Source organism: Hyalella azteca, unplaced genomic scaffold, assembly GCF_000764305.2.
Source record: "Hyalella azteca isolate HAZT.00-mixed unplaced genomic scaffold, Hazt_2.0.2 contig17938, whole genome shotgun sequence".
Classification (NCBI taxonomy): Eukaryota; Metazoa; Arthropoda; class Malacostraca; order Amphipoda; family Hyalellidae; genus Hyalella; species Hyalella azteca.
The window spans coordinates 42854-54684 of NW_025947702.1; the positions used below are offsets into that span (position 1 = coordinate 42854).

General features: G+C 37.6%; 1 protein-coding gene across 1 annotated transcript; it reads right to left on the reverse strand.

Moving 5' to 3' along the window:
• Positions 1–6398: 6398 nt before the first annotated feature.
• On the reverse strand, positions 6399–11519 carry LOC108668250. The gene is made up of 5 exons (XM_018155431.2): positions 10521–11519; positions 9969–10249; positions 9382–9527; positions 8381–8564; positions 6399–7333 (listed from the first exon to the last, which is right to left on the reverse strand). Exons 1-5 carry the CDS (start codon positions 11256–11258, stop codon positions 7090–7092), a joined length of 1593 nt encoding a protein of 530 aa, XP_018010920.1. The 5' UTR covers positions 11259–11519; the 3' UTR covers positions 6399–7089.
• Between the last annotated feature and the right edge of the window lie 312 nt (positions 11520–11831).

An 11831-nucleotide genomic window follows, 5' to 3' on the forward strand; every position in this document is an offset into this window, starting at 1 on the left:
TAGCAGAACAATAAATATTTAGAGATTTCCAATAATTTTGGCCATTGTAGCGGCCAATGTAGCGCGCTACATTTTACTGTAGCGGTAGCGGTAGCGCCCGTTACAATCTAGTGAGTGTAGCGGTAGCGGTAGCGCCCGCTACATTTAGAGCATGTAGCGGTAGCGGTAGCGGTAGCGGTAGCGCCGCTACATTTCCAAGTAGCGCTGCCCAGCTCTGGGTAGATCCTGCATAGCAATTCAAGATTCAACACTAAGCTTATCTGCCACATTAAGTCACTGGGTTTATACTCCCACATTTCCCTTCAAGCACCTGCGCGCTTCCCTGCTACTTAGCTGAGTTAGGATGTATACGGTTTTAAAAGTTTTACAGATATGAAGCTCATAAACTTATTAACGGACATAAACTAACCAATTTTTCGTGGCAACCTTGCGTAGTTTGCGACGTCCTGCTCCCCGGCGAAACGAACGTCGAACTTGAGAGATCCCGCGTTGGTCGTTGTTCCTCTGATGCAGCTAGGTTCCACTCCAGCATCTGAACAACTGCAACTAGTTTAGTTAGGAATATTAAATTCGATTATACCTCCAATTCAAACAATACAATAATTATTTATTTATGAACTAAATATTAGTTTAATGTTGTTTATTTCAGAGTAGTTATATATATGCTGGTTTTACATGATCTCTATTTCCTGAATTATGATCAGATTCGCTTGCAAAATGATTAACCAGGCGAAAGTTTAAACCATTCATTTAGAGATACATTACTTGTCGTGATTGATATTCAGATCTAAATGCCGCGTAACGCGAGTTGCGAATTGGTAGATGAAGGGCTTACAAAAAAATTTAATTCAGCAAGCAGAATATTTTTTGTGGTGTCGTCAGAGAAATAAAATGCTGCCTAATTAATATGAAAGACTCGCAGTACAGAATCTTCGAAGTACCCTTCTGTTAATATTTTTAATTTACTGCGCAGCGAATGGGAACTTTCCAACTTTGCCGTCGATTCTTCCGAAAGTTCGAAAAGTTTCATTATCGCTACTGCTGACAACTCAGACCCGGTTTAATCGTAGCCATGATATGTGGAACTAAAAAAAAACGTCGATATTCACATAATCACTATGCATTCAATTAACTTCAATTAAGAATTCATTCACTATGAATTCTCATTAACCTATTATATGCATTTCATGGTAATTCTTTTATAAGTGCTTAAGATAGAAAAAATGGGAGCTCAAATTAACTTTGAAAAATATCACTGAACGATTCTGCTGATAAGATTTTAGCTACTAAGTGACACATTTTAATATTTATAAAATTAAATAATTTTTCATGGCTTCCTTGACTCGTCGGCCATATTGCCTAATTTTTTACAGAATTTACCATTTACGACATCTAATTTTACATTTACTAAATTTGATGATAAAAGATGATGCTGAACATCGCAGAATTTTCTTAGCTTGTTCCGGGTGTCGAGCGTGCAACTTATTGTTCAATCAATTTTGTTGGGCCTGCGCCTACCTCCCCAATCCCCCCCCCCCCGACCGGTCACCTCACCGATCTTGAACGTAAATGTCACAGGCAGCTGGAATCGGACCCGCAACTCACTGCTCAAATCCTGGGACTCTAAACTGTAAACACCGGGGCACCCTGTCCCTTATGAACGCTAAGATAGATTCATAATATATTATCAATCTATCTAATCACGATTTCTAGCGAAAAAAAAATTGAAGCGTTGTTAAGAGTTGTTTGAGAACGTCACATCTTCACGTGTGCAGTCTTTTTTCTTTTAAAAAGGTTGTAAAACTATAAATAATGCTAATAACATTAAATATTCACTAAACTTACCCAACATTTTTAATGGTTGCTCCTTTGCCACCATCCGACTGTCCTGCAGGCCTCCAGCATGCAGGAGTCCAGGAGCAAAAGGCTGATGTCGACGGTGTCATAGGCGGCGAGGCGGGACATATAGGCTCAGGCAGCCGCCTTACGGGGCGCGTGTTGGTGGACATCATGGTTGAACTGTATAAGGTTGACCCACGAGAAGTTCCGTATTTCAGTTCAGCTTTCTTGTTACGTCACGTAGATCGAGAAACGTAAACAATCCCGTCATTCCCATGACGGATTGGTTGACTGATTTGATCGCATTTAGGTGAATGGTTAATGCCCGTGACGTCACTGAGATCAGTGACGTCACAGGCGAACAACGAACTACATCCGCGAAAATGAACTTCTATTGGGTCAACATTATACTAGTGCAGCCATGGGTGGACACAACAAGAAGGTGGCTGGGCTGACGGCTCCCTATCGTTGATGAGGGGCTGCGAGAGCTCGCTCTCCTTCATCATTGTTAGTGACTGTCCATGGCTTACCATGCAGCACGAGCCCGTCAGATGAGAGCTGCAAATCAGAATGTATCTTATCCCAAAGTATTCTAAGGGTCCTAAATAACATTATTGGTCCATGATTTATATTGATAAAAAAATATTTGAACGGTCTTTCTTCATTTCTCAGTCCGAATCGTCTCGTTCAGCATCTTCTCAACCGGATAAAAATTTATAACACAAACCTCTGGATTGAAGGGATTAATTGAATTTTCTTCGTGCAAGCTCTACCTATCCTTGAATTGTGTTCAGTTAAGATAGATTGTGGAGTTACATCAATACATTGATCAACAGGATCAACAGGAAAAAGTATGTTCATGCCAAAAGAGAAGAAAAAAAGATGGTAGTCAACCTCAATTCGTAACGTATTCTAAGTAAACTCGTCTACACATTATTTTCGTGTCGTCTGCCATCGCCTTCAGCCACATTCATTGCATCGCATACTTGACGACGAGAGTAACACAGTAGCGTTTATATTGCTGATGAATCGAGCATACCGGCTACAGCCTCTATGCGCATCTGAATTAAAATTGGAGCACTTCCAAGTTGATAAATATAAGTAGAAGTAATTTTCGATCGAACTACCTTTCGAATATCTGAGCAAAATGTAAAGAATCACTTTTCTGAAACTCCAGCTTTCGTTCTTGCTTTGTGCAAACCAAAAAATTTGTCTATTTGTACTTGGAAATTTTATTAAGATTTATTTGGCCTGAGTTGATGGGATAAGTCTTTTATTAGGATCCCAGAGCATTGCGAACTCAGTGTCGATCAATCTGCTGTAAATCAATCCTGTTTTCCGAACATGAACGGTTCACCATGATCACTTCACGAAGACCATCATATAAAGAGAAGCAAAACTTGTGGCCGCAGGGAAGCCAGCTCGGCTTGTGATTGCCTGAGTCGAAGGCGTCTTTGCAAACTTCGTACTCCAACGCTGCACGGGCCGTGTTGTAAAAATTTAAAAAATTATATCTTCGTTTTATAGAATGTGGTTGACCTAACGATTAGGGACTATCTTTTCAAATGACTTCTTATAAGTTCTCGATGCATGCACCTTCTGTAGAATCACAACGCATCTCGCTAAAAAAATCATCTCAATGCAGATGCTGACAGTTGAGGTAGATTTAGAGAAGGTTGAAGCTAGGTCCAAAATACAAGGTTCTTTATTTAAAACAAAATCACAATAATTTGTCAATACCATTCAAAATGACTGATAAGTTTGAAGACGTTATATATTATTGGCGCACATAAATCCTAATAAGTACAAGACTCATAAATTAAAAAATGATTGAAAATTATTTCGAATGGCGATGGAGCGAAGGGAAGGAATCCTCGAGCAATTTACTTGATACGTTTTCTTCAGGTTTATTTTTCGCCTATATTTGAGTTAGAGCAGGCAGTACTATCATAGTTTTGCGATAGTGGCGAGGTTTATCGTTAGTATTTTATACTGATGTACTTGGACGAGAGATTAACATGAATGGAATTAGCGGCATTGGTATTATGTATATAATTACTGAAATTAGTATATATATTTCTAAAATAAATAATTATATAAATATTTATATTTTAGTCACTGTAATAAAATTCATGGTATCACACATTATAAAGGCTACAGCCCCATTGAAAAATACGGCTGTAGTTGGGCTGTAAAAACCCACTGAAAATTTTCTAATACAGTCAAGAAAATCAAGCAGTTTCATGTTCAGGTTTTGTAGCTCAAATTTTCATAAACATCCAACCTTCGGTTGATAGGACTTGTTGCACGAAAATTTTATTCAAATATAAGCAAGATTTTCAGAACTGGGAGTGCAGTACATGTTAATAGCAATAGCTTGTCTTCAGTTTAATATCCTTTCAACTCTCAACTCGAGTTGGTCGTGCTTATATGCAGCAGAGGCTTAAAACGCAGTATAAAACTTTCTTTCATTTTTTAAACGCACACTTAAACTACACCTTAATTCATCTCGAAATTGATTACATTATTTATCACATTCTGCTACGAAATTTTATGTCTGATTCTTGTCAGCATCGGAGAAAACTTTTGCCACGTAGATGTTCAGGATTCATCTAAATGCTTAGAATCGATGTTCAGGATTCATCGAAGCTTTCCCTGTAACATCCTCTGATTGTGACTAGAAATGCCAGTAGAGTCTGGTCTGATGAGATGCAGCGATAAGATTGCATCGTTATCTTGAATGGCGAGAATGATCAAGTCGTGCAACTAATTGCGACTGCCCTTAGTTGACAATAGCTGTCACATTTGAAGTTATAGGTCTTCACAAAACTCGAAAAATATGTTAATTTTTCCCGTGTGCAGAGGCCGTCAAAATTTTAAGTTGAGGTTTTATTTGTTCCTGAGTTAGTTAATTAACGTATAACTGTCACAAATGAAGTCGGGTCTCCACCAAATTAGCAAAATATGTTAATTGTACGCTTGTGCAGAGAGGCTGTAACAATTTCAGGCAATTCAGTGTAGTCGTTCCTGAATTATGTATTTAACCGATAACTGTCACAAATGAATTTGTTCCACCGAACTCGAGAAATATGGTAATTTTACACCTGCTTAGTGGGTGAAATAAATTCAGACTGACTGATTTGTCGTTTAAATGATATATATTATTTATAAATTAATAAATTAACATATAGCTCGAGTTTGATGGAGATCCAACTCGACAGATATCGGTTAGTCACCTAAAAATTCAGGTTAAACTTAAACGATAAAACCCATTTACAGCTGTAAGGCAATCAAGGAGCGGGTTGTGGTATCCACGATACGTGGGCTATCGGTGTCTCCACTGGTTAACTGCAACTGGGATCCCTCTTTTTAGTTTTTGCTTGAAAATCCTTAGAAATAATATGCGTTTAAAAATTACTTTTTAAATACAACACTTCTAAAGAGACCAGTGTATCCGATGTTACACATGTACAATCAATTTCTGATTTTATTTTTAAATGTAATTTTTTTAACTTTTCTTTTATTATTAAAGAAAAAATGTAAAAAATTTGTAAATTATTTATTCTGTCAATTGATTCAAGCATTGTCTCTGACTTTACGCAAGTGTGCAAAATTTCAGATCGAATGAACAGATACAAGTGTGTTAAATCTCAATTATAAGATTTGTAGCAGACAAACATTCAAGAAGTGAAGTTAAAGAGAAGTGTTGTAAAAATTAAGATCAATCGGAAGACAGTTGGTTCTTCTGCAGTGAAGTGATAACAGTTGTATGAATTGTTTTATGAAACCTAGATAGATTTACCTTTGTGATAGATATCTGCCTAAATAAATTTACCCGTTCATTGTTAGCTCCTGAATGTTGATTCGTCGTAGTCAGACATTGCAAAAATTATAAAAATCTCCGTTGATTATTGAGATGACGCTATGACTGAAATGCACTATATCTTATATGCAAAAACAATGATAAAAATAATTGATTAATGATAGATGAATAATGATTCATTAAAGATAAGTAGATGAAGCTCCTATAAGGTGCTCAAAGTTCGAGGGTGTATCAGTTCCATCAAGTTTTGAAGTAATATTATCCTCCATTCCTTCGCTATCAAATCCCACACCATAATCCACACAGAGACGTCAGAAGCTCACCAGATACTAATTTAGTATTCCAAAATCTAACAACCCCTTCTCAGCCATAAGCACAACTCTTATGACCAGGAACCGAGTATCTAATCATGATTTATCAGATTCGGCCTTGTTCTAACCCTCAGCTTGTTCACGTATATTACACTGATCCATGATTGCTGCCAGCACTTCCAATTTCACCTCACCAGTTTGAACTAAAATGCGCAAAATAAAACATAGTGTCAGAAGACACGTCAGAAGCGACTTCAAGCCTGCAGCGGGATGGTGTGAGCAGTTTAGCTAACGAACTATACCAACTCGTAGCACGGTAAAAAGTATCCCATCTTCTTGGTCGATTTCTGTTTAATCCAAGGGTGATGAATAAGCTAACGTTTAGTTCAAAAAACAATTTAATATAAAAACTTATCAGAACCCACGTGATGCGAAAAAAATCATCTCATGTAATCACTGAAATTTAACGAGAAACTTGCTCATTTATTTCTAATAAATTTTAACAAAGTTGACATTACTGTACATCAACATAAAATCTCAATAGGACACAAAAATCATAAAAGACTGGCTTCACATCTTAAATATCAGTGTGACAGATCCATCAACAAATTACATTGGGCCCTCGATTTAAAGTATACTACGTTATTATTTCAGTCACTGAGGATGTATATAGGTTTTACACGCTTCAAATGAGTGTAAATCTCATATTGAAGATAATTATTTTCTTTCACCTGATATCCTTATAGAAAGATTTTTTAGTTTATACAGAACATTTGACTATTCCCACGCATTTATTTTACCAAAAGCGTTGAATCAAATTCAGGAATGCGCTTACGGCAGACTTTCAAATGATTTCTGCTAGATTTTGAAACTGGAGAAGATGCAATTTGCATTTCATAATGTTCGTTATCCTTAAGATTGTTTGAGCCTGCCTTCGAATATATATGTACATAATGAGCTATCAATCGGTATTTTACTTCGTTGTCGTTGAGCGATAACCTGTTCGTTATTGAAAATGCTATTTCAACAATAGTTAGATCCATGTTTAAACAATTGTATCGCTTGTGCTTGGAACATAGGCAAGCAAACATGATGTTTGGTTTAACAGTCTAGCACTTACTTACTCGTCGCATTATTCACCCACTGAAGGATTATTTCGGTGGATAATTCTGTGAATTTTGACCGTGAAAAGCACCCTTGCGGCACCAAATCTCCAGTCGACGTCGATGCTTGTAAAGAAGCAGAGGTCGGGAGTTTAGGGCGCGGGTCACAGTAAATGTATTTTGCGTTCGGCAACATCTCAACCAGCCGGCGACTGCCCAGCCCGGTGAGATGGTCGCTCGGGATGACCAGACTGAAGCTAGGGTGAAAGTAAAAAACCTTAGGGTAGTATTTCGGTTCAAAGCTTCTAGATCCGGAATTTCTAACTCGATACTATGCACCAGCAAAATTATTCAAGTTAGGAAAACGTTTCAAGTGAATGACTCTAAATTTAGAATTCATCAAAAAATAAGCGTACGAACGTTTTGTTCGCTTTCGAGAGTTGCGTGGACGTATACACTCGAGACGCCTTATCACACACAGTTATTTGCTATGAAGGTAAACATAGCATGCGGAATTCTGCTAAGTTACGAGCTTAATAAATTCATAATACGCACATGAAAATTTTAAATACACGAGAAAAAATATATCGAATTGAGATGACTGCAAAGTGTACCTATTATATCTATTCAAAGATTCGATCTGACACAAATTATTGAACTAAAAGTGAGCGTCGCCAACTGGGATCCGTTTTTGACCGTGATGCAGTATTGGGCATCCATTTAAGGGATTCAAATCTCCCTCTCTGCCGTCCCTAAGAATGAAAGAGCACGCTGCATCAGATTCGAACGTTTATTGGCGGCGATGAGATCGGTAGAGTTTGAGTAAAGTTTAACCTCCAGACCATAATAATTCCTGCACCTTTCAATAATTTTTTATAGGCACAAAAAAATCTTGCTATAACTATTTTGCAAACTCGAAAAATTCCAAACAAAAAACTGTGGTGCAATTTTTTTTAATAAAGCTTCATTCGTAAGTCGTAACGACTGTTTTTTTGTTGTCTAATAGGCTTTGTTATCATATTTTCTAACATTTTTATTTGACGATTATGCTCATTATGAATGAATAATTTATATATTTTTCGTATTCGCTTACTTCAGAGTTTGATTAGGAAAATGTATGTAACAACCGACCTTCTAAGAGAGTGAAAAAGAATGTTCGGAGATCAAAACCAAACGTAACCTTTAGGATGCCAATATATAGCATAAACCTGCGATAAATCGCAGGAGAAAGCTTAGTGGTTGCTTCGTCTTCTATGAACGGGCTTGAATGTCAAATCTTAAGCTGATAGCTCCCTCATCCGGACCTGCAATCTTTGAAGGGTTGTAGGATTTTGCACATCCAATCCAAGTCATCGTCTCGTAGGTGAGGGAAGTGCCAGCGGCTTATTTTCCAACCGCGATCCTTAAGTGTAGTGCCAAGGCTGTCCGGCACACATGTACAGATTTGGGAGTTCGGCACTGCTCTTAATCGGACGCAGCAAACATCTTCTGTAACATAAATTGTAAATCAGTCACGCAAAATGATATTCATTCCAAACCAGCTAAGGAAGAGCGATTCGTTATTAAAATTGCAACAACATAATTTGATTATTAGCAAATAAAAACATTGTCTTGCATCTATAAGTGTGTGCCTGCGAAATAAACGTCTGTTATAATCACGTACGGAACTATCTATAATTATTATAAACAGGTTTTGGGGTTTGCGCATTTTAATGGACGAAAACTATTGCAGTGGATACTTTATCTAATAACAAGCTAATTATTTGCGATAATCTTCCTCCTTACTGGCAATTATTGTTTCCAACGAAACGGATAATACATACGCATGTACGTTTTAGGCGACCCACTTATTAAATATCCTAGTATAAACGTTGCTTACGGAGAAAGATAAAACAATAACCTAACTTGATAATTTGGGAATGAGGTCATCACGTCACAGAATATTAAGGACAGGTCAATTATGAGACTTCGATGAAGTAAAGTCATAACCTATGAAATATCAGTGAAGCAGAAGTTGCTACAAGATGTCAGTCCATATTCAACGAACATTTCTTAAAATCGTGACTGTGTATTTTTCGCAATGAAATTATCATTGGAATGATTTTTATACGATCGTTTCCTTAAAAAACGTGACGAGATGAAGATGTATTTCAGCTGCTATTTGTCACTGATTTTTTAGCCTGAAAAGAAAATGCAGTCTTATTTATTGAACAAAGTGGCATTTAAAGCTGTCGTATGAAGTAATTCAAAAAAATAAGCGCCGCCATTTCAGTAAACGTAGAAAATAAACTATCTACATACTAACCACATGCAGGTAGTTCATTTTTTATACAGTAATCAAGGCCCTGAAAAGTATCGAAGCGTACGCCGAACATGCGGGGCTTGCGTTTTCGCTGCCTCACGTAGTTCATGACGTTGTATGGGGAGCCGTACAGGGCGCTGAGCCAGCATCTGTCACCACGGGAGGAGGAGGTGTACTAATAATAAATTGCCAGTTTTTATTGATAGATTTTGTAATATTGAAGAATAAATTGACAGCACGTCGTTAAAAAAGGTGTTATGGTGGCTGAACTATAGTTCCTTCTTGCAAATTCTTAGGAACAGCCTTCCATCAAACATGAAGCCGTTTCTCTCAATGTGAGACTTTGTAATAAACAAGTTCCTGAATTTAGTTCTAATATAAATCCTAAAAATTTTGGAATTTACTACATTAGTAAGCGGAGGGTTTGTTCAAAATGAAAAAAACACTAGGAGAATTAATAAGTCTGAAGTGAAAGGCGTATCCAATTAGTAGCAATAAAAATTCGTCTGATTTTGATATATAACTTTGCTTCCATGTACTAATTTGGCTATCCATCATTAACATAAACAAACTGAGAAAATGCGACCCACCCAAATTTAGCGATGACTGTATTTAAGCTTCCATCTTGAAGGATTGGAGCCCTCCAGTAGTAGTCCATGTTAACCAAGCATACGTCGCCGGTGTCGTTGGAAACAATCAACTCCAGAAGCTCATCGAGCTGCGGGATGGGGTTCGTATGGAAGGAAATCACAACGAGATTACTGGACTTTCTGTTGGGTAACAGATTTCTTACAGCTCGCTTGCCCTCATCAAAGTTTGTGATTGTCAAAGGTTGTCCATGGGGCGAGAGGTTTTGCGGATTTACTGGCATCTGTAAATAAGTTGATTGTTTCAGCTTCTGGAGCATAAAATCGAAATTGTTTTTTCATACGATTGTATTCATTGAATAATGCACTAGAATATGAACCTTTAGCAGTTAATATTATCCACACCGAACGTAAGAAAATTTCAAGCTCGCCAGGAAAGCCTCCCTTTAACACTTGAATAAAAACCACTACGCAAAACTCTGAGAAGTTTTCTAGCAACCAATACTATTTCTATTTTATGGAGGTGCTTACAAATAATCAATTTATTCGACTCACCTTTAACGAACGGCACTTGTTGACAACTGCTTCCAGCTTAGCTCTGATTTCTGGCAACTTTGAATATACTGCAGGCTTTATTTGTAGGCGACGTAGAATTTCCACGTACTCAAGTCTTTTTTTCTCGTCGGCATTGGAGACCGACTCCTTCCAGACCTGAAAATCTTCGTCGGCAGAAACTATCTGTACCTGCAATGCTTCTTTCCATTCATCCAAATCCTTCTTCACGTTGATTACGTCGTCAATCCAACTCGAAAAGTCATCATATTCCATGGCTAAATTTTTAAAACCGGAAATCTTATCCTGCATCTTGGTCTGTATTTTCTTCATTGAGTTCACAACACTTTCATCCCCACTGAGCAGGTCGTCTATCGCCTCTATTTTGTGCGTGGCGTGCGTATCTCTGGTGCACGTGAAGCACGCTAATTCGATGCAGTCCACGCACAGGTAATCCAGCGCCTTGCGGTGCTGAAGACATGGCGTTTCTGACGGTGAACGTGGTAAGCGTTGATACGGTTTGTTTTCAGATGGAATTAATGCGTAGTTAACCAATATTTTATTGATATCTTGGGCAGTTTCTTTCCTGCATTTAGGGCAGATACAAATATCTGATGAAGTCATTAGCTCCATGATGCAAAAGAAGCAAAATGTGTGGCCGCAGTTCAGACAAAGTGGCTTGTGGTTGCCAGAGTCGAATTCTTCGTTGCAAATGTCGCACTCTAATGTTGCGGCTGCCATGTTGAGGTACTGATATTTCTTCTTGCTATTTTTTTCTAATTAGTTCAACCCACAATTTCGAATGCCGCGAAGATAACACTAAGAAGAAATCATGGTCAAGTCATATGTTGAGAAGGTTTGTGTGTTGGCAAAATACATCATACGAGCTGTAAACATTCAAGTCCTGTTTAGTTATCAGACGGCGGGCAAAAACGAACTGACGATCCCATTCCAGAGTTAGACACATAGACACATTCCAATCAGCTGCATTATATACCTACATTTCAGCTAACCTTTTGACAAATAAGGAAAGTTTCAAGTATTAATACCAATAGCAGATATATCAGACTATCTAATGATTTCAGTTCCAATTTTAGCAGCACATGCTTTCGTGTTATAACTTTACCTATTGCTACAAAAATATTTTAATTCCAACGTGAAATTACAAGGTATCCTAGATTTATATTTAGAAATGTCAGAAGGTGGTGGCACGAAGAAAACTATTAAATCCACTAACAAAAATTACCAAAACAGGCAAGAAATTCAATATTTAGTGGTGTATTTATTACTTGCACCGCAAGAATCAGTTTTCAT

Coding starts and splice junctions, on each gene's coding strand:
- LOC108668250 (XM_018155431.2), bottom strand. CDS start 11,258: ATGGCAGCCGCAACATTAGAGTGCGACATTTGCAACGAAGAATTCGAC. Junction 8,565..9,381: donor AAATGAACTACCTGCATGTG/GTTAGTATGTAG, acceptor TTTATGTTACAG/AAGATGTTTGCTGCGTCCGA. Junction 7,334..8,380: donor CAACCCTTCAAAGATTGCAG/GTCCGGATGAGG, acceptor CTTTCACCCTAG/CTTCAGTCTGGTCATCCCGA.